Here is a 22,045-nt window from a genome sequence, read left to right as displayed (position 1 = left end):
GCAACTATAATTTTTGAAAGCCCTGATTTATGATTTATGATATAAACTGATTACAAGCTACTCATCTCTCTCTCTCTCTCTCTCTCTCTCTCTCTCTCTCTCTCTCTCTATATATATATATATATATATATATATATATATATATATATATATATGAAAAGAGAGAGGTATAATCCCTATGGCTGAGACAAATGTGCATGATTTACGCACAAATTTGAAACTACTTTTGGAAAAAGGACACTAGTGCACAGAATTATTTTAATCTTTAATCAATAAAAAACAAATTTTTTGATATTTTCACATGTAAGTATATTTTTATTGAAAAATTAGTAAAAATATTAGAAATTATTAAAAATATTAAAATAATTTCCTTACATGTCAAAGTTGTATCAGTGAATCATAACATATCCGACTCGTATATATCACCTATGACATGCACTCTAAGTGGCATGTCAGTGTGACCTAGGTTTTGATTTTAGTGAAACGACATTATCTTAGTCTTAAAATGATTAACCCCACAAAAAAAAAGGTTTCTCGTAAATTTGTTGAACTACCTTGAATATCTGAGGTTCACTGTTATTTCATGATTTCATAACGTTAGACACATAAGATTTAATATAAAAGTTGGTGAAACATACCTCTATCTTTGGTGGACATATACCACATATTCCCCAACATCTCTCTCTCTCTCTCTCTCTCTCTCTCCACCAACTTATACTTGCCGGTTATCCAATATAAGGCAGAGGCCTCCTCTGCTTAGAGGCAATCCTTTCTTTAGGTCAGGGCCAGATTGGCTCGAGCCGGTGGCTTTGGCTCCAATGGCTAAAGAGCAGGAACTGAAGCCGCTGGCTTTGGACATCGGCAGGAACCAGAACTGCGACTTGAGGCCGGTACGGCTACATGACATACTTCGAAGGGCTGGTGAACAAGCTGATGGAGACTATGGATTCAAGCGGAGCTGGTCACAACAACAGCTTCACCGAGCCGGCAGCTATGCTGATGCAGAAGATAGTGCAGCGAAGCCGACACGGCTGCGGGACCTCCTGGCTTGTGAGCAAGACTGCTCCTCGCGATGCATTGAGCTGAATGTTGACATACAATGTGGTGTGGCTGAGCTCCAAGCCGAAGCCCCTGAGTCACAGCCCATAGAAGGCTGTCTGGGTACAGCCAGGCCGATCAGGAACCAGATATCTCAGGAGCTGGGTAATTACTCCCAGGAGCTGCAAGCCGGGATCAAGCGGCTCCGGCAGACTGCAAGCTCAGTTGGCTCAAAGGTCGTCAGCCTGCGAAGGCTCCTGCATCAGAAGTCTGGCTCGGAAGTTGCGCTGGACCGGCTTCGGTTCGTAAACAGGACCGCTGAGGCATCTGACTTCTCGGAGTTGTGGAAGCTGGTTGAAGCTCGATTCGATCGGCTCAAGTCGGAGGACGGCTTGGTTTCGCGCTCTGATTTTGCACAGTGCATAGGTAAAGATCTGCTCATAGGCACAATGGCATTGCTTTCTTTCTTTCTTTAATTTCTAGAAAGATGCAAAATTATGAAATACGTAAATGTTATGTGGGTGTTGGTTGAAGTTTTTGTAAAATGTTTGAAACATGGTCGAGTTCAATTTTTCATAACAATTTCAGCGTAGTTCATATTGCTAGGAAATTTTTTCATAAGAGTTTTCTGCTGTTTGTATCAATTTGGGAAATACCAGTTCTTTCAATTCCATGGAATCGAGCGTTTGAATGATGATTGTGGTTGGGGGTCAGGTATGAAGGAATCGAATGAGTTTGCAGTGGAGATATTCGATGCGTTGGTGAGGAGGAAAAGCGCTTACCCAAATGCCATGGACAGGGATCAACTTCGAGAGTTTTGCCTTCAGATCTCCGATCAAAGCTTCGATTCTCGCCTTAGGATTTTCTTCGACATGTAACTCTCTCTCTCTCTCTCTCTCTCTCTCTCTCTCTCTCTCCAGTATGCTTTCATGGGAAATCCTGGGACCGATTCCCCCCCCTCTCTCTCTCTCTCTCTCTCTCTCCAGCATGTTTTCATGGGAAATCCTGGGACCGATTCCCCTCTCTCTCGATCTCTCTCGAGCATGTTTTCATGGGAAATCCTGGGACCGATTCCTCTCTCTCTCTCTCTCTCTCTCTCTCTCTCTCTCTCTCTCTCTCTACACACACACACAAACACGCATTTGTATTTGACCACCTCACTCGAGATGAATGGTGTAACAATCCCAGGTAGGCCTGGTCAAGCCCGACCTGTTGACCAACCGGGTTGGGCTTAGGCTCAGTTCGGGTGAGCCCGGGTATAATACAAACCCACAGCCTGACATTAGGCCCATGGGCCTAATTGGGACCAAGTCGAGCTGGTTGCGCAAGTCATTGTATATTCATAATATTTTTCATTTGTTTTATTGTATTCATGTTATTTTAATAAAAAATTTAAAAATGTAAAAGAATAGATGGAAACTAAGATGGATCATTTTTTGAATAACACATACTTGAGCATGTTTTATATATATATATATATATATATATATATATATATATATATATATATAAATCTTGATTTACATTATCTATTTTTTAAAAAATAAACACTAACCCTTGGATCATTTTTGGCATGTTTTATTTTCTATTTGCATGTCTTGAAGTTGACTTTAATATGATGCTCAAAGAAGCCATCTCATCTGCATAAATTCAGTAATAGATTTTTCGTTATTTTAAAAGCAAAATCTTATTGTATATTGAAGATCGATTATTGAATTATACTGACATTGTAAATATACGAGTAGGGTGTATTGACGAACACCTTAGATGACCAATTTGAGTTGATCTTATGTGTGATCAGCGGCGTAATTTTTTTTTCGAGCAAACAAGCTTTAGCAGTGGCCAACGACCGCTAAAGACTTAAAAAATGATGCATGATGTGCGGTTGCACATTTGAATGTCGTTCAAAACACACACACACACACACACATATATATATATATATATATATATATATATATACATTTGGTGCTATTGAAGACATAGAACTGTTGAACTGCAAATTATATATATGTTCAACCTTTATTGACTCAATCTGACTATATAGATGTGTTCAGCATGGTTTGTTGGGTAAGGATCAAACCATGAATCATGGAATTTTAATTTGAATATATGAGTTGTTGAGTTGTGAAATTTTAGCCCATAATGGGCCATTGACTTTTTGTGCTATTAAAAACTTGCTTATATGCCACAATTACATGATTTAAAACTTATTTTCTCCTAAAAAAACCTTGTATGATCACATTCAGGAGGTCAGGTTTACAAAAAACATCAATATATGAAAAGAAGGTGATTTATACTCGATAGTTTCGTACCTTCAATAACACCAAATATTAACTCATATATATATAAATATATATATAGAGAGAGATAGATAGATAGATAGATATAGAGAGAGAGAACTGAACATATTAGGCCCTCTTTTCTCATTCTGCCCCATTAAGCCCTATAGTTTGAAGTATTTTATTATAGATCTGAACCGTTAGATGTGTTTAACATGCTCGATTTAGTGAGAATCAACTCTTTATTCATGTTTTTTCAATGAAAAAATGCATTTTTATGAGCCGGAAAAAATTGATGCTCTCGTAGCCAATTTTGGATCATCAGAAAAACCTGTATACAGGTTAGATTCTGCAAGTTCTCACTAAACAAAACCTATAGATCACATCTATGGTGTTAGATGTGAGAAAAAATACCGAAAACTATAATTTTTGAAGGGGCTTAATGGGGCAGAACAAGCACATTACTCATATATATATATATAAACTGTTAAAATTGCACTTTAATTAAGGTGATGACCTGCAAATTCTGCAAGATTACCTTTCCAAATCAACAGCTTTCCCTCAAACTATATTTCAATTTCTAGAACCTTTGTTTCTTACTAATGGTATTACATAACCCTAAACTGGATAGCGTAGTGGGAGCGGGCCCCGGCTGTCATACAGGCAGTCGGGGGTTCAATTTTCATGGGCACTTTGGTTCTCCAACAGAGCCTTGGTTACTGCACTCATCACTCATTATTTATTTATAGAATTATATTCTAAGAGATTTTCAACAGTTCCAAATTGTTCTTGGATACATTCTGGTGGTGACAAATAATAAAACTGCAAAAAACAGTATCTAAATATATGGGAATCTCATATGATCAAAGCTTTTTTATTAAAGTATTTTCAGTTTATGATAACCATGGTAAGCTTAACTATATATATATATATATATATATATATATATATATATATATATATATATATATATATATATATAAAGTAGTCAGTGTTGTCGTGTGTAAGGAACCTCCTAATTTAAAACTCACAATAAGATGTTGTTTTGATCAAATCTAACCCATAAATGTATTCAACAGGGTCAAAATAGTAGAAATCAACTCTTATATCATATTTTTTAATGTAAAAATACATTTTATGAGGGTAGAAAAATTGACACATGAAAATACGAAAAAAAATCGAAGTATGCACATGCTAATAAATGCATTATTCTTAATATTATGGTAGCCACATAAATCTAAGTATATACAATATGCATATAACTGTAACTTACGGGAATAGAAACTTGATCTACGGGGATCAATCACCAAATGCAAAAACTGACCTTTAATTCAAAAGTTAAGTTGATTCTCACTAAACAAAACACAAAGATCACATCTGTAAGGTTGGTTTCATGAAAAACAACAAAAAAACAAATTTAAAATGAAAAAGAGGTGTTTGTAGGTAACAACAACTATATCAAATAAAGGCCCTATGGCATATATATATATGTATATATATATATATGTGTGTGTGTGTGTGTGGTAGCGGCCTACCACTTTTCTAGCCTACCTCCAACTTACCAGGCTTTTGAAGGGATTTTTCATATTTTTCTTAAATTTGACCGTATGAATGTATTTTACATGCTTGGTTTTACAGGAATTGACTCTTGGATCATCTGATTTTGACATGCAGGTAGGATTTACAAGGTTTAAAAATCAGTAGTATACAATTTTTATAAATATTCAAGGCTTAAAAAATTATCTTTTTTATCAAACAAACATGATCTAAGTATTGTTTCCTAACAAATCGACTATGTCGAACACATTTGCAAGGCCAGAATTGTGAAAAACAACCTGAAAACAACAGTGCTCTAGCAATAGGCCAAAAAAGTGGTAGGCAGCTACTACTTTTCCTATATATATATAATCACTGGAAATATGAGAACTAATGTGTGAACCACTATTTTCATAGATTTTTTGTTATTTTCTCTCAAATCTAATTGTACACGAGATTTTTTTAAGGCTTTAAAATCAATGACTCATAATCTTCATAAATAATCAAGCATTCAAAAATCATATTTTTTATCGAAAATACATGATCCAATGGTTGATTCCTAGCAAATTCACTATGCCAAGCATAACCACACGGTTGGATTTGCAAAAAAAGTGTTGAAATTTCTCATATTTCCAGTTCTCATATTCTAGTGAATAAAAGAAAATGTTTGCTGCAAATGTTTGTATGTACAAACACCTCTGGATTACCATGACTTATGTTATTTTGATCCAATCAGACTTTATATAAGGATTCAACATGTTCAAAAGAATAGAGATCAGTTTTTTAGTTATATTTTTCGATGAAAAATATGATTTTATGGCTTGAGAAAGTGTCGCATATTGTATGCTATTGATTTTGAAGCTTTATAAAAACATGTTTACGAGTTGTAATCGACTGGTTTAAGAAATGATCTTATTAACATAAACATGTACATCACATCTTTAGGGTAAGTTTCATGAAGAACCACAGAGCGTGTATATATATATATATATATATATATATATATATATATATATAGAGAGAGAGAGAGAGAGAGAGAGAGAGAGGTGCTAAACAATTTTATGAATGTAACATGAGCGAATAATAGTTTTTGAGGTGTTTTTCACAAATCTGACCCTGCAGATGTGTTTGAAATAGTCTATTTGCTAGAAAACAATATTTGGATCATGTTTTTTGATAAACACATTTTTTTTGCTTGAATATTTATTAAAATTGTAGACTGTTGATTTTCAAACCTTATAAGTACCTACCCGCGTCTCGGAAGAGGATGACCCAAGAGTCCATTCTTATAAAATCAAGTATATAGAACACGTCTGTATGGTCAGCTTTGAGAAAAAACATAAAAAAAAAAACTTCAAAAGCCCGTAGGCATATATCAGAGTATTCAACTCTCTCTCTCTCTATTAATCTATATATATATATATATATATATAAAGGAAAATATCTAGTTTATATATCGTCTTTATTTGATAAGGAAGTGCTTCTGGATTATAATAGTATGGATTTGACTTCCTAAGTTCTCATTATTTTTTTATATTATGTTTTTTCTTTTTGCTTGCCCCTTGCCTTACAGGGAGTGGCCACGCTTCAATAAGAGGTGATGCCTATAATATTTGAACCTAGACCACCTGCCTAGCTGCATAGGCCCCTATCTCACTACGCCAAACCCCAGATCAGGTCATGCTGAACACGAGCGTTTTTGCTTATGCCGACATCGTGGCCGTCTGTTTGCATTTTAGATGAATGCCACGTAACATCCAACTGTTTTGTTGGCTTTTTAGCATAAAACAGATGGCCACGATGTGGGCATGAGCAAAAACGCTCATGTTCAGCATGACCTGATCTGCTTCCAAACCCCTTTGGGGGGCAAGTTCTCATCATTTACACTTAATATAATAAGAAAGCCCACAGGGGCAGTCCAGTGACCTTTCCAAAGAGTGGAATTATGGAGTAAGATGTGTTCTTCTCCTAATCCAAATGCAGTTTATATAACCTATTAAATGGCCACTGTAAAATATCAAGATAAATGATGATATTCTATGATTTTGGTGGGTGGAATGTAGGTGTGACAAGAATTCGGATGGGAGGATAACTGAGGAAGAGGTCAAGGAGATCATTATGTTGACTGCATCGGTCAATGGCCTGTCCAAAATGGAGGAGAGAGCTCAGGACTATGCAGCGCTAATCATGGACCAGTTAGACCCTGATGACCTGGGCTACATTGAGGTATTTAGGGACAAGTTTTTTTTGTCCTTTTTAGATAGACACGTTTTTTCTTATTTTGTTAGGCCAAGAAAAAAGAACAGGGATCAGGAGAGTGGCTAAGTGCCATGGCTATTTGACACAGCCAATCACATGACAGCATTTCATGTGGGGCCTGCATTATGTAGATGTGGGCCACATGCAGCGCTGTCGTATGATTGACTAGTGTCACATAGCCATGGCACTTAGCCGATCCTTTGATCTCGACTCAAGAAAAAAACCCTTTCATCGACCATATATATTAGACAGGTGTGATTGACTAGTGTCACATAGCCATGGCACTTAGCCGATCCTTTGATCTCGACTCGAGAAAAAACCCCTTTCACCGACCATATATATTAGACAGGTCCTTGGTTGGTAAAACTCTTGAGTTTCCCACACCCACTGGCGAGTATATCATCAACTTGGGCCTAGCAGCAAGAGACATCGTCTGTGGGTTTTGAACTTGTGACATCCTGGTAATGTTCACAAGTCACTCCCACCAACTGAGGGGAATCCTTGTCGGCTAAGGTAAAGAATAAATCCCCCATATGAGTGGAACTGAGACCCCTTGCCTGAAAGCACAATGAAGTTTTTGGATATTTAGTTGACAAGTAATTTGTGTAATATGTAATGTAGAAGATCAATTAAAATGGGTTGGATATAATCACATCATCCAATTGTGCTCATGCCATTCATTTTAGACATGGAAGGTTGCTGGTGGCCAACCCACTGACATGGACCCTGCTCATGTCACGTATGGTACAACTGAATCCATATCAAGCGCAGAAAAGGGTCAGTATTTACATGAAAAAGCATTACAAGTTGGATCATTATCCTGATTCACACATGCATGCAGCCAATGTATGGTTAAATAGGACCAGGATTCATATCCAACACATTGTTAATCTCAGCTGGGTCCAAACCTGGATCTGCATGTGCATTGTGGCACTGAACCATTCCATGATTCACAAGAGTTGGAAACTGGTAAATTTAATAGTAGCAGCATATATATTTACATAATTGTAACGAGAGCAGATCCAGACATTGTGCGGTACTCGACCCAATGGCTGGATACAACATATCCAATCTCTCCCTCCCTCATCCCAATGACTGGATGTGTGGCATCCAGCAATTGGACAGCGCCTGGGAGTACCTTTCCAGATGCACTCTGATAAATAGGGCTGTGTTTGGAAACTGGCAGCAGGCAGCAGGGATGAGAGTTTATGCATTTGGTAGATACATTCCATGATAAAATAGAGCCTAGATCTCCTCTCAATGACGGATACAAAAATAATGAAAAAAATTGGATTTCACTGTCAACTGCTCTTATCGAAAGATTATGGATTCTAGCCATGGCACATGGTCTCATAAAATCCTTACATTTTTTTCTGAAAAAATCTTGTTCAGCATGTTCTATTTGATCTGCACACTCTATGTATATAACGAACTTCATCGAGAGCAGATTCAGTGATCTACCAAGTACTTTGAAAAAGTAATTGGTCTAACGCTTGCCCCCCTTCAGAAAGAGAGGGTGTTGCGTCTTCTCCCCTGAACATGCACTGTAGCTACAGTGCGTGTTCGGAGTCCCGACTGAGTGACATGTGACACTCAGTTGGGAGTACGGGACCCGTACACCATGGTACACTCACCTGCGGGTGTAGGAGGGGTCCCGTACACCCGACTGAGCGCCACACGGCTCTCAGTTGGGACCCCGAACATGCACTGTAGCTACAGGGGGGGGGGGGGGACATATAACCTCCCCCGCATCAGAAAGAGGTTTCATGCCTCCCCAGTCCTGTAAACGTTTGGGTGCAACTCGATACCTAACTCAAATCCGAGTTCATCAAGCTGGTTTAGTAGCCAAATCTGGATCCAATTAATAATCGGATTTGGGTTTGGTATTAAGTTTTGCATTCAAATCTGAACCCATTATGTATAAATATTGGGTTTTAAGCTAGTTGGACCCGGGTTTGGTTTTATCAATTTTCATTCACGTCTGAATCCCAATTCGAATTCAACTATAAACTATGCCAAACCCAATTAAGTCAGACTTGATAGTGCCTATGTCAGAACCGTTTACATCCCTACCTGACACTCAAACGCACACACGCTGGCCCTTGCCTGGTATGTCTTGGTCTCATGGTAGAAGGCTAAAGTTAAACTACTCCTTGGAGACAATAACGAAGTGTTTGAGTGGTGGGACACAGGCCGTCGGCACGCTCGCATCTTGACTTGTCTCCTAAGATTTTGGGACAAAACAGCCCCACCAGGGGCAGTTTTGTTCCTTCACATTTTGTTTTGCAAACGCAGTACAACCCTCCAGCTGGGACCGTTTCACCTCTGAGTAGCTTTTGTCCCCCGTATCAAAGGGCCCCTGATTGAGGCAAACAGATTCAGTGAACGAGGACCACTGGCGGTCGCGTCAGTGCTACATAAGCTCTACATCGAGCTCAAGTGTGCATATCTTCATGCATCGTTATTCAATTCAGATACTGCCTGTTAGAAAGAGGGGGCTCTGCGTGTTTGGTAGGTGCTGTCAGAGTATGTCTCTGTGATGGGACTTTGCAGGTTCAAAACCCAGTGGTATGATAAATAGTGACTGGTGGGGTCTGCCTAACCTCAACTTGCCTTTCAAAAAAAAAGAAAAAAGAGAAGGCCCACGCCTCCCCCTCAACACACTCCGATCACCTGACTATCATGCCTGCTGATTGACACAATAAACCTGCAGTTGGTGGACCTCAAGTATTTGCTGTTGGCACCTGCTAATAAGGAGGGGTACACAAACTATAGCCTGAGTATCAGTCAGAGTCTTGGCATAGCCTCAAGGAAGATGAACCCAGTCCGAAGACTATGTCAGGAGGCCAAGTACTTTTTAGACGAGCATTGGAAGAGGGCTTGGGTGATAGTGGTGTGGGCCACAGTGATGGCCGGCCTTTTCTCTTGGAAATTCTTTCAGTATAAGCAGAGGAAGGCTTTCATGGTGATGGGGTACTGTCTGTGCATTGCAAAAGGAAGTGCAGAGACTCTCAAGCTCAACATGGCCATTATCCTGCTTCCTGTGTGTAGAAATACTATCACTTGGCTTCGATCAACATGGCTTGCGTCCCTTATTCCATTTGATGATAGCATCAATTTTCATAAGGTAAAGTGATTCGTTTTCCATAAGATGATCTGTTTTAGACATGATTTGTTTGTGAATTAAGGTTTGGCAGAAGTTTAACCCAGAGAGTGATCGAAAGCTTTTTAGATAAGTGGGAAGTATGCTTTCCAGAAACTCACTTCGAAAGCACGATACTTCTCGCAAACTTGATATGAATCTTGATTCACCCGGGCTTCTCCTATGTTTTCCACACTTTTCATCCATATTTCTTATATGTATTCTTGTCATTCTTTTCATGTTTTTTATGTGTTTTCTCAAGCTTCTCACTTACTTCCCATGTATTTTCTCTAAATTGGTAGTCATCACATTTAGATTTTGGCAAAACATTTAATTCTTATTCTAAAAAATCATGAAATTTAGGGATAGTCATTTTTATTTTAGTTTTTATTGATGTTTCATTTTGATTCCCATTCAATTGTCATATTGCTTTCTTTTTTATTCCTTGCTTCTCGCTTCCTACAAATTTTAAAATGCTTCACTTCTCGCCTTTACCTTCCGTATTGTTTCTAGCTTCCACTTCCTATCCAAGCAACCTTGGTTTAACCATTATCCTAGTATCATGTAAAGAAAATCAGGGGTGGTTTTTACAACATTATACTGAAAGCATAATATTTTGAAAATATTGCATACTAATAAGGTGTTTTAATTATGTACAGTAAATATTGGAGCAAAACACTTTTTGTGCAGTTCTTTTTAATTTTTTCCATTTTATTACATGGGGAAACTTTGCAATGATCTTAGAATATATGCGAACTGGAGTGTGAACTAGGCATTTCTAGCACTTTTTTTGCAAATCCAACCCTTTATATGTATTCAACATGGTCCATTTACTGGGAATTGATTGGTATGAAAATTACTATTTTTGTATGCTTGAATATTTACAAAAATTCTAAGCCATTGATTTTCAAGCCTTAAAAGATTTATCTTATGCATCATAATTGGATGTTCTAAGAGTCGGTTTCTATAAAATCATGCATCTAGATCACATATGTACGTTGAAATTTAAGAAAAAAATTAAAAAACCTATAAAAATCTCGGTTCATACTCTAGTTCATATATTTCTAGTTAACATATTCTAGTGCCTATAGTAGGTGGTAGCTGCCTGCCACATTTTTGGTCTATCGGGCTTTTGAATAGTTTTTTTCATATTTTTCTTAAATATGACAGACATAAACATTTTACATGTTTGATTTTATAAGAATTGACTCTTGAACTATAGGATTCCAACACAGGTAGGTTTTTATAAAGTTTATAAGTCGATAGTTTAAGGTTTTCATAAATATTCAAGGCTTAAAATTTCATGTTTTTATCCAAACATCATTTTCTATCAAATGGACTATGCCAAACACATTTTTAGGGTCAGATTGCCAAAAACAATCCACAGACACCCGTTTGCTCATGGTAGGATGGCAGTAGGCCAAAAAAGTGGTAGACAGCTACCACTTTTCATATATATATATATATATATATATATGTGTGTGTGTGTGTGTGTGTGTTCGCTAATATTTTTATGAGAAAAAACTGGGCTTTTCAAAATATTACCAGATTTTTCCTTGCCAATGTTTTCTCGAGAATGAGAATTGTAACTGACACACACACAGACAGACTTGGCTTAAGCCTTGAATTGACAAAAATTTCCTTCCCATATCTAAAAATAATATGCAATTTACTTCTCATTTCTGGTGAGTGACCAATAAATAGTACCATGTATGATCATCACCATCGTGATTAATTGCAGACAGTTGCTGGTGCAGTCGCCGTGGGAACATTCCTTCATGTGGGCAATCACTTGACATGTGACCTCCCTAGGCTAGTGTATGCTAGTGAAAGGGACTACAAGGAATACCTGCAAGGGTACTTTGGACCCAAGAGACCAACTTATCCTTACCTCCTTCAGACCATCGTAGGCATGACAGGCATTGCAATGGTGGTGTTGATGGCAGTTGCCTTCTTCCTTGCAGCATCATGGTTCAGAAGGAACTTGGTGAGGCTCCCATGGCCCTTCCACAGAATCACAGGGTTTAATGCCTTCTGGTATTCCCACCATTCCTTCTTTGTCGTGTACTCCCTCCTGATCGTCCATTCATGGTTCCTCTTCATCAACACTGATTGGAAGCAGAAGTCTGTAAGTGTCATTTTCTGCAGCACAATGATACGTCACTGTTTATTAGGCATATTTTTGCCATTAGTTATGTCGATAAACATGGTATGACATTGCCCAGAAGGGCTCTGCTCATCTGATAGGAGCGACTTGTGAATGCTACCAAGTTAGACGAGAGGTCACAAGTCTGAAACCCACGGATGGCCTCTTTTGCCACAAGGTCGAAGCTGGGTGTACTTCCCGGTGAGCAGGGAGACCTCAAGGGTTTTACCAACTGAAAGGCTGGGATTTCCCTTGGATTATCCAAAAATAAAAAAGTATGGCATCTCATTGACTGTCACAAAGACACGAGTACAGCCCCACAAGTTTTTTTTTTTGAAAGGCAAGCTGGGTTAGGCAGATCCCTACCAGTATCATTTCACTGTAAATTTTGTGTACATTTTAACAATTAACCTCAATGGGGACCAATCTTGGAGTGATCTTTCCAATTTTTCTTAACACAAGTTTGTTTGATTGTTTCTTGCAAAATTGGACATGAGTATGGATTTTTATAATTTTCTAATCAACAAAAAATGGTTTTTATATTTTAATATAAATTTTTTATTAAAATATTGTTATAAATATTTAAAATATTAGAATCATATTCGAATCATGTCGCCCATAACATGCACCCTAAAAGGCGTGCTGTTGTCCTCTTAATTTAATGTTAACACCGGTCAACCAGTTCTACTGACCATAGTCGCAAACATGATCATAAATATTGTTAAAAAATGATATTTTGGTTGCCATTTTAAATGGCAAAACATCCGATATTTTCATGTTGTCATCATTTTGACAAAAATATCACAAATTTATTGTATATCTTGAAAAGATAGATTATTTTATGTTTTATAAAAACAAAAACGATCGAGAATTTGGTTGGTGTTATTTTGCCGTTTGAAACTTCTATTACTGTGGTATACTGACCCAATATTTGGCTTGACTGGGCTCATCATAAAAAGTTTGACAATGATACATTTCATTAAAAGGAAAAAAGAAAAAAAGTAGCAAACTCTGATGTCCTGCCCTGTCTTCACTTCTCAGACATGGATGTACATTGCCTTCCCTGCCACACTATACTGTGGTGAGCGTATTCTTAGAGCACTTAGAGCTGGGAGATACACTGTCAAAATAGTCAAGGTACATGGATTTTGAATATAACAAAAAATGCTTATGGTTCTTGCATTTTATAACCAAAACCAATGTGTCCTTGTGTAAACAGGCAGCAATTTATCCAGGGAACGTTCTTGCATTGTACATGACAAAGCCTTTGGGATTCAAATACAAGAGTGGGATGTATCTTTTCCTGCAATGCCCACAAATTTCTCCTTTCGAATGGTAATTTTAAGGTTTGGTTCCAATTTCTAGTTCTTTGCTTTCCATTTATCCTAAAATTATTTAAAAAAATGGAAAAGACAACGAAATTAAGGTTTGAAGTGAGGTCTCTCCGATTTAGACTCAAAGTATTGGTAAAAAGAAGATGTTTATCTGGAATTTTGGATGTTTAGATGGTTTGCAGTGAAGGGAAAGAACTGGAGTGCCATTTCTCTACATCATCCTTATAAAAAGATGCTGATTATTCTAGAATAAAAAAATGCTGTAATATGATCATTGTGATGCCAAGATGGACGCATAGAGTAGTGCAGCCAAACTCTCATCACATTAGCAGCATGCCAAAGTAAATCTTCTCAACCAATGTTGTCAGAATGGATTTTTGAACCCAATCATTTTTAGCAACGATTCAGAGAATCAGCCGATTCAGAATTGGATCCAATCATTCAGAATCACACTTTTGAATTTAAAAATAAAAAAATAGAAAAATTTATGAAAATACAAAGATAAAGCAAATGATGAATTGTAGGGTCCAATCAAATTCTAAAATATGTATTCAACAATCAAACAGCCAATAAATATTCTAATTATCATGAAACCTAAAAAAAATAAAATTATAACCAAATCCAGTCAATTTTCTAGGAAATCAGTGAACAGACTAGATCCGATTCTGACGTCATTGTTATCAACAACTAAGGCTTGGGGTGGAAGGTACCAGTTTGTTGCTAGGAAAAGTCAATTTGATGTGGCATGCCATTTTATTCGATTCTGACGTCCGTTTTCTCTAGCTAATCCGTCGCAAATTTCTGTCGCTAATTAGAGTTTTTCTTGTAGTGGCAATTGGTGATATTTTTCTTTCTTTTATCTTATGGCATACACTGTTGCAGCAAAATGTTGGTGCTCACATCGAACCATGAGTAAAATTCAGTGATAAACATAGTTTAATGGGATGATTCTTCTTTCGAACCCAATTTCATACAACAAAATGAACAAACAGAAAAAAAATAGACCAAAAGAATGCTTCCTGTTAAAAGTTCTTTTATGTTATCTTTCTTTGCTTCTTAGTTCAAATACCCAAGATATCATGCAGTTCCTTCCTCATTTTGAAAGATTTCCTGTTCATTTGAATGGAAAAACTTTGATGATCATAGAAAATTAAATAAAGCACACGTTATTTCAGGCATCCATTTTCAATCACATCAGGGCCGGACGACGAGCACATTAGCATCCATATGAGAACCAATGGTGACTGGACTAGGGAAATGAGAAGAATTTTCTCAGAGGTAAGACTCATGATCACTTTGGAATGAGATGGTCATTGCAGAACTATACTTTTTAAGTTATAAAAACAACACAATTTAGTCTTATCAATAGACAATATTGGATCCATGCTTGAATCCAAAATCAAATAGATAAAGCATTGAAGAAGAATCTAACCCAAGATTTCACCTTTGGAAGGTACCTCCTTTAAACAGTTTTTCTTAGTGAAATATGGACTGCCAACTTTGTTAGTCTCTTGAGGACCTATGCGGCCTTTTGGTGGATCTCTGGGGAAAGTTTCCTCAAAGTCTCCAGCGCTCTTTTTTGTTTGGGTAAGAAGTGTGAGACCCATGCATTTTGCGTAATTTTTCTCCATTTCAAACACTTTTCCATGAAATCAAACAGCAACAAGGACAATCTCAAGATTGCTTTTAACATCATCATCATCCATATCAAATTTACTGCTACGGTCTACGTGATGGGTTTTTAATTTTCTCAATGCCAATGTGACTGCACAATGTCTATCACAACTCTTGTTTATGTCATTAGAAAATTTGATGGCAAGTGTTTCTCACCCCCAAAGTCGAATAAAACTCTTTCTTTATGACTAGCTTTTCACATGAAAACTGGCTTAGCTTCCACATAAAGTGGAACCACATGTTCCTCACCAAATTTTCCTTCATGAAAGACCAACAGTTCCATCTTCATGTGGTTCACCATGTGATCGACATAGCTCGGTTCCATACAATCTTTTGCTATTTTTCTGCTATGTAACTTTTACTTTATAATATTTTTGTGAAAAATAATCCATAATAACATGTAAATTTTGTTGGTTGTCAGAAAATGCAGCCTCCACCAGCTGGTAAAAGTGGGCTACTACGTGTTGATAACTGTTGCTCCAGTGACACTGCAAAATCAATGTCAGTATCCCCCGCTTGCATCAAGTGTGTGTGCTCTCTCAAAAATAAAAAATAAAAATCTTAAAAAATGTGTGTGTGTGCGCGTGTATGCATGTGTGCACATGTGTGGCTTAGATGCAGCAGACTGTTAGTCCACGACAGTATGCATGCCCATGTAAACGTGAAAGGTAATTAATTTTTTTTTTTATGACGAGGAACCCTCGCCAAAGCGAGGAAAGCTTTACATGGATGAATAATAACACAAGAAAAAGCTACTTATCAATGGCAAGACAAACTTTTCCATATTAAAGAACACAGTAATTTGGAAGCTCTGATTCAAAGTTAACTGATTGTACAAAGATAATAAGCCGTTGGTTTCTTGAAATATGCAGGATGCCTGGGTTAAGGATAGATGGGCCCTATGGTGCACCAGCACAGAACCACCACAAGTACGATGTGCTCTTGCTGATTGGGCTTGGGATAGGAGCCACACCATTCATTAGCATACTCAAAGACATACTCAATCAGATGAAGGTACTGTTAATCCTTAGGATATATATGTCCTACTGTGTACTGTACCTACTATCTAGTTAGATATCATACGTGCAAGCTTTGTCTAGTCAATCTGGCCCCATGTGCATTCAGCAATGGTTGGCTGATAATCAGGAATTACTTGCTTAACTAACGATCCTAACTTGCAATAGGTGGAAGAGCTAGAGAATAACCAAGAAAATGTTCATGGGAAGAAGAAAAAGAGAGAGCTCGATGGACAAACACATGCATATTTCTACTGGATTACGAGGGAACAGGGATCTTTTGATTGGTTCAAAGGAGTGTTGAATGAAATCGCAGAGATTGATCACAAGGAGGTTATTGAGATGCACAATTATCTCACCAGCGTGTACGAGGAAGGCGATGCGAGGTCGGCATTGATCACAACACTACAGGAGCTTAACCATGCCAGAAATGGAGTTGATATTGTCTCTGGGACGAGGGTATTTTCTTCCTCTTCTTTCCTCGATGCAGGTCGATCGGGATCACCATAAGCTGACCAAGTTCTTGAACTACTTACTCCTACTAGAAATCTCGAGTTTATGAATCTTGGACATGCTAGAGTAATAACCAATTAGAGTGACACCTCAAAGAATGAAAAAAATATTGGGACCCTATTCGTTATGTAGTTTTCATGGAAAACTGCTGAGTTGGTATCATCCAAGCATCATACAGGAAAGTAGCATGATGGCACAAATGGGCTCCAGTTTTTCCCACCAGTGTTCCTCTTTTTTTCATGTTAAAATCCCTCCATACCTCCCCCCATATGTAATGACCTCCATGGAAAGCTAAGCTTGCAGGAGCTTTTAGAAACTCATGCCCTCTCCAGCTCCAAGGCATTTGGTACAGTGGGAGGGGGCCTTATCTGTTAGGCGGGTGGTCAGGGTTCTAATCTCATGGATGTCAACCCCTTGCATATAAAAATGGGCAAGGGCATTATGTCCTTTGTTCATGCCAAAACAAGGTGTCTCTCTAATTAAGGGCAGGGGGTGTGCATAGCATGACTAGTCTTTGATACCGTGTGGTGGACCCGCATGCCCTTTCTTGTGAAAGAGCCTTCCCACTTATGGGAATGAAACAAAAGGGCCCTAAATCAAATTTTCAAAATGATGACATCACTTCTATCCCAGCAAATCTGATTTACTGAAGAACAATCTTGCAGGTGAAGACTCATTTTGCTAGACCAAACTGGAAAAGGGTCTTCTCTAAAGTTGCTTCCAGTAACAAAGATGCAAGAATAGGTGAGCTTTTCACACATCAAGGCCGTGGCACAAGGGCACGCTATTCACCATGAAAAAGATAACACCGTCTGAGCCACAGAGATACTTTGTCTACTTTTCCCTTTTTTTGTTATTCTAATTATTCTTTTCCGTAATTAAACTCAGGTGTTTTCTACTGTGGACCTTCAATTCTTGCAAAGGAACTGAGAGCTCTAGCCATGGATTTCAACCACAGGCTAAACACTAGGTTCGAGTTTCACAAAGAGAATTTCTAATTTTCTTTTTAAAGCATGATACCCAATGTTGTAAGCGAGAGATTCAATTCCTACGTGTATATCCCACATAAAACAATGCATTATTTATCCTTATAATCTTATTTTCTGGTCCCTCAAAATTGCATTTGATTTTTTGGTAATGGACAAGCAAATTTATGCCCTGAGATGAGTATGAGTGTGGTGGGATTTGAACTTGCGCCAAACCCCTTAGAGGCAATGAACCTCTCCACAACACTACACTTTATTTTGTTTCATGTTTTGTCCATATTAATTTAAATAAATGCGTATTCGAGTTTTAACTAATAGACTTCAATTTCACTTTTTTATTTTCTTGATTTTTTTTTCTCTCACATCTATGGAAACCGTTAATTGGCTTTCGGATGATGACTTGGATTATAAAATATTTGGATCCATCGAGATCCAATTGAATTTCGATTGGGTTTCAAATCCATCTGAGATCTGAATCCAATTATCATATCTGAATTCAATTACTGGATCCATATGGTCTTGTTCTGATCCAATATCAATTCAGACCAAATTCATTAAAAAATCATGATATTATCATATTTATTTTAAAGGACTTTTGCCTTTTAATTATTTGAAAAATTCTTGAAAATTTTTGGATATTACATCCTTCTCCCCTAAAAATAGAATTTTGTTCTCTAAATTCGCTACACGTTAATTAAATAATTGAGGGTACTTGTCTTTCATTGCCACTTCGGGTTCCCACGTGCATTCTTCTAGGTCGTGATGTTGCCATCGTACTTTAACCAGTGGGACGATCTTGTTCCACATTACTCGTTCTCTACGATCCACAATCTCGATCGGTCTCGCATCCACTGTAAAGTCCTCTTGTACACTTATGTCTTTGAACTGAGTCACGTGTGAAGGATTTTGTATGTATTTTCTCAACATCGACACATGAAATATATTATGAATCCGAGCAAACTGAAGGGGTAACTCCATTCGGTACGCAGTATCTCCAATCTGCTCCAATATTGCGAAAGGTCCTACATATCTAGTACTTAACTTTCCCTTTTTTCTGAATCTAAAGACACTTTTGGTCGGCGACACCTTGACAAATATTGCATCCCTCACTTTGAAAGTGAGCTCCCAACGTCGCTGATCTGCATAACTTTTTTGCAGACTCTGAGCAGTGCGTAGTCTATCTCGTATCCTTTGGATCTGCTCGGTATAATATTGGAGTATTATCGATGACTCCACTGCTCTTTCACCGACTTTGTCCCAATGCACTGGTGATCTGTAGGGATGCCCGTATAATGCCTCAAAAGGAGCCATACCGATGCTTGCGTGGTAACTATTGTTGTTAGCGAATTAAACTAATACCACATGAGCATCTCATTCTCATTTCCAGCCCAACATACAAGCATGTAACATGTCCTCTAGTGTTTATATAGTTCTTTCGGACTGACCGTCGGTCTGGGGATGAAAACCCTAAAGCCATCTGTAATTGACCTCATAATCAAGAAGTGAATCGAAGATCCCTGTCTAAGATAATTGAGGCAGGTACTCCATGTATCCGCACTATCTCCTTAACATATATATCCATCAAGCTTTCTAGGGATTGCCCCTTTCTCATTGGTAGAAAGTGTGTTTATTTGGTAAGTCGATCGACCACTACCCAAATAGCATCATGATTTTTACGGGTTCACGACAAACCCATTACAAAGTTCATAATGATATGCTCCCATTTTCATTGAGAAATCTCCATCAACTACATTGTTCCTCCTAGTCTCTGATGTTCAATCTTAATTTGTTAACAAGTTAGGCATTTTACGACAAATCTAGAAGCACACCCAAGTTTGTATATCATTAATTTGAGTTGACCAGTAGGTAATCTAATTGAAATCTATAGAGTTTGTTCAAGATTTAGCTTACCTAGCAACATCTCGCTTCATTCTATTTCACCAGTACTCCTGTTGTAGGTCCTTAAACATCTTGGTACTGCCCGGGTGGATGGTGTATTTACCTGTGTGTGCCTCTTCTAACAATTCTTCTCTTAATTCATAATCATTTGGCATCCAAAGTCGCTCTCGCATCCATATGCTTCCATCCTCTTTACGTTGGAATGTGGTACCCTTCTGCTGTGTTAGAGCCTCCATCTTCTCATACTGTAGGTCTTCCTTTTGTTTAACTATTATTCTTTCTTGCAATTCTGGTCGTGCTGTCAAACTTGCCATCTTGATCATGTTTCGATCGTCAGAGAAAGGCTTTCATTCCGTAAAATCAGTCACCATTTTTCATCCTATATTTATCAGATTGACCAAATTACCCTCAACCTTGCAACTGAGGGCATCATCGACTTCATTTGCTTTTTCAAGATGATAAGAAATAGTGAACTCATAGCCCTTTATGAATTCAATCCTCCTTCTTTGTCGCATGTTAAGCTCTTTCTGTGAGAACAAATACTTCAAACTTTTATGGTCTGTAAAGATTTTGAATTGTTCTCCATACAGATAATATCTCCAGACCTTTAAGGCAAAGACTACCGCCGGCAGGTCCAAAACATGAGTTGGATAGTTTCTTTCATGGGTCTTCAGCTGTTGAGATGTAGAGGCAATGACTTTGCCATGTTGCATCAACACACAACCAACCCAGTACTAGAAGCATCGGTATAAACCATAAATCCCCCGCTTCCCAATGGCAAGGTTAGTACCGGTGCTGTTGTGAGGTTAGCCTTGAGGTTCTGAAAGCTCTCTTTATATTTGTCATTCCATTCAAACTTTACTCATTTCCTTATGAGTTTTGTCATAGGCATGGCGAGTCGTGAGAAATCTTATATGAATTGCTTATAATACCCTAGCAGTTCAAGAAAACTTCGAATCTCACTGACATTCTTTGGTTGTGCCCAATTTATTACTACCTCAACTTGTAAAAACACTGAAAATTTATATATTTTCACTAAAAAGAATATGATAAGCAATTTAAAAAAAAACTTTTGATAGGGTTAAATAATCACCTTTGCTGGATCCACCAAGACTCCTTCCTTTGAGATCACATGCCCCAGGAACATGACCTTTTTAAGCCAAAATTCGCATTTCAAGAATTTGACGTACAACTAATGTGCTTGAAGGGTTTTCAGAACGATCTTTAAGTGTTCATGATGTTTCTTTGCATCCTCAAAATACACTAATATATCATCAATAAAAATGATGACGAAGGTATCCAAATATGGCTTGAATACTCAATTTATCAGATCTATGAAGGCAGCTGGGGCGTTTATGAGTCTGAATGACATCACCACGAATTCATAATGTCTATATCTGGTTCGAAATGCTGACTTTGGAATGTCTTCATCTTTTACTCTCAGCTGATGGTAACCAGATCTTAAGTCAATTTTGGAAAAGACCCTTACCCTTTTTAGTTGGTCGAACAAATCTTTTATGTGTGGCAATAGGTACTTATTCTTCACCATCGCCTGGTTTAACATTTGATAGTCTATGCATAACCTCATAGACCTGTTTTTTTTTTCATAAATAGGATTGGTGCTCCCCAAGGAGATATGCTTGGTCGCACAATGCCATGCTCCATCAATTCTTGTAGCTGCTTCTTTAACTCTTCTAGTTTCATTGGTGACATCTTGTAGGATGCTTTAGAAATTGGCTTTGTACCATACACCAATTTAATTCTATATTTCACTTCCCGTTGTGACGGTAATTCAGGGAGTTCTTCCGAAAATACATTGGGAAAATCATGAAAAATTTTCAAATCTTCGATCGATATGTGTTTAGCTTTCCCTCCTATTACACTAAACAGGAAAGTCATATCTCCTCTCTTGAGATACTTCTGAGCCTTAAGAGCCTAGATTATCCTTTTCTTTATCACAAGTCTCGAAAGTCAGAATTCGACCTCTGATACATTGGGTCGGGATAATATCATATTTTACTCCCTATATAGGACCCTAGCATAATGTTCAAAGAGCCAATCCATACCCAATATGATATCGTATTCTGTCATGTCGAGTAGGATTAAGTTGGCAGGCAAATTTTGTTCTCCCATTATGACTTTTATTTCTAGCATGTAATTCACATATATCTCATTGAGTCCTATGAGATTATACACTACTAGTTCTTGATTCAAGGATTC

The 22,045-nt window shown here is 37.7% G+C and overlaps 1 protein-coding gene across 1 annotated transcript; it reads left to right on the top strand.

Moving 5' to 3' along the window:
- The first annotated feature begins 818 nt into the window (after positions 1-818).
- Positions 819-17,938, top strand: LOC149812961 (respiratory burst oxidase homolog protein F-like). Its single transcript, XM_089991022.1, has 13 exons — positions 819-1,464; positions 1,753-1,912; positions 6,920-7,082; positions 9,829-10,242; positions 11,999-12,385; positions 13,445-13,540; positions 13,623-13,738; positions 14,913-15,015; positions 15,833-15,912; positions 16,284-16,425; positions 16,596-16,886; positions 17,606-17,684; positions 17,829-17,938. Exons 1-13 carry the CDS (start codon positions 819-821, stop codon positions 17,936-17,938), a joined length of 2,787 nt encoding a protein of 928 aa, XP_089847148.1.
- The last annotated feature ends 4,107 nt before the right edge of the window (positions 17,939-22,045 follow it).

This window comes from Nuphar pumila, chromosome 16 (genome assembly GCF_984573655.1).
Source record: "Nuphar pumila chromosome 16, dmNupPumi1.hap1.1, whole genome shotgun sequence".
NCBI lineage: Eukaryota > Viridiplantae > Streptophyta > Magnoliopsida > Nymphaeales > Nymphaeaceae > Nuphar > Nuphar pumila.
The sequence above is the reverse complement of the archived record's forward strand: the minus strand, read 5'-3'. Positions and strand labels throughout refer to the sequence as shown.

Coding starts and splice junctions, on each gene's coding strand:
- LOC149812961 (XM_089991022.1), top strand. CDS start 819: ATGGCTAAAGAGCAGGAACTGAAGCCGCTGGCTTTGGACATCGGCAGG. Junction 12,386..13,444: donor CTGATTGGAAGCAGAAGTCT/GTAAGTGTCATT, acceptor TTCACTTCTCAG/ACATGGATGTACATTGCCTT. Junction 17,685..17,828: donor TAACAAAGATGCAAGAATAG/GTGAGCTTTTCA, acceptor AATTAAACTCAG/GTGTTTTCTACTGTGGACCT.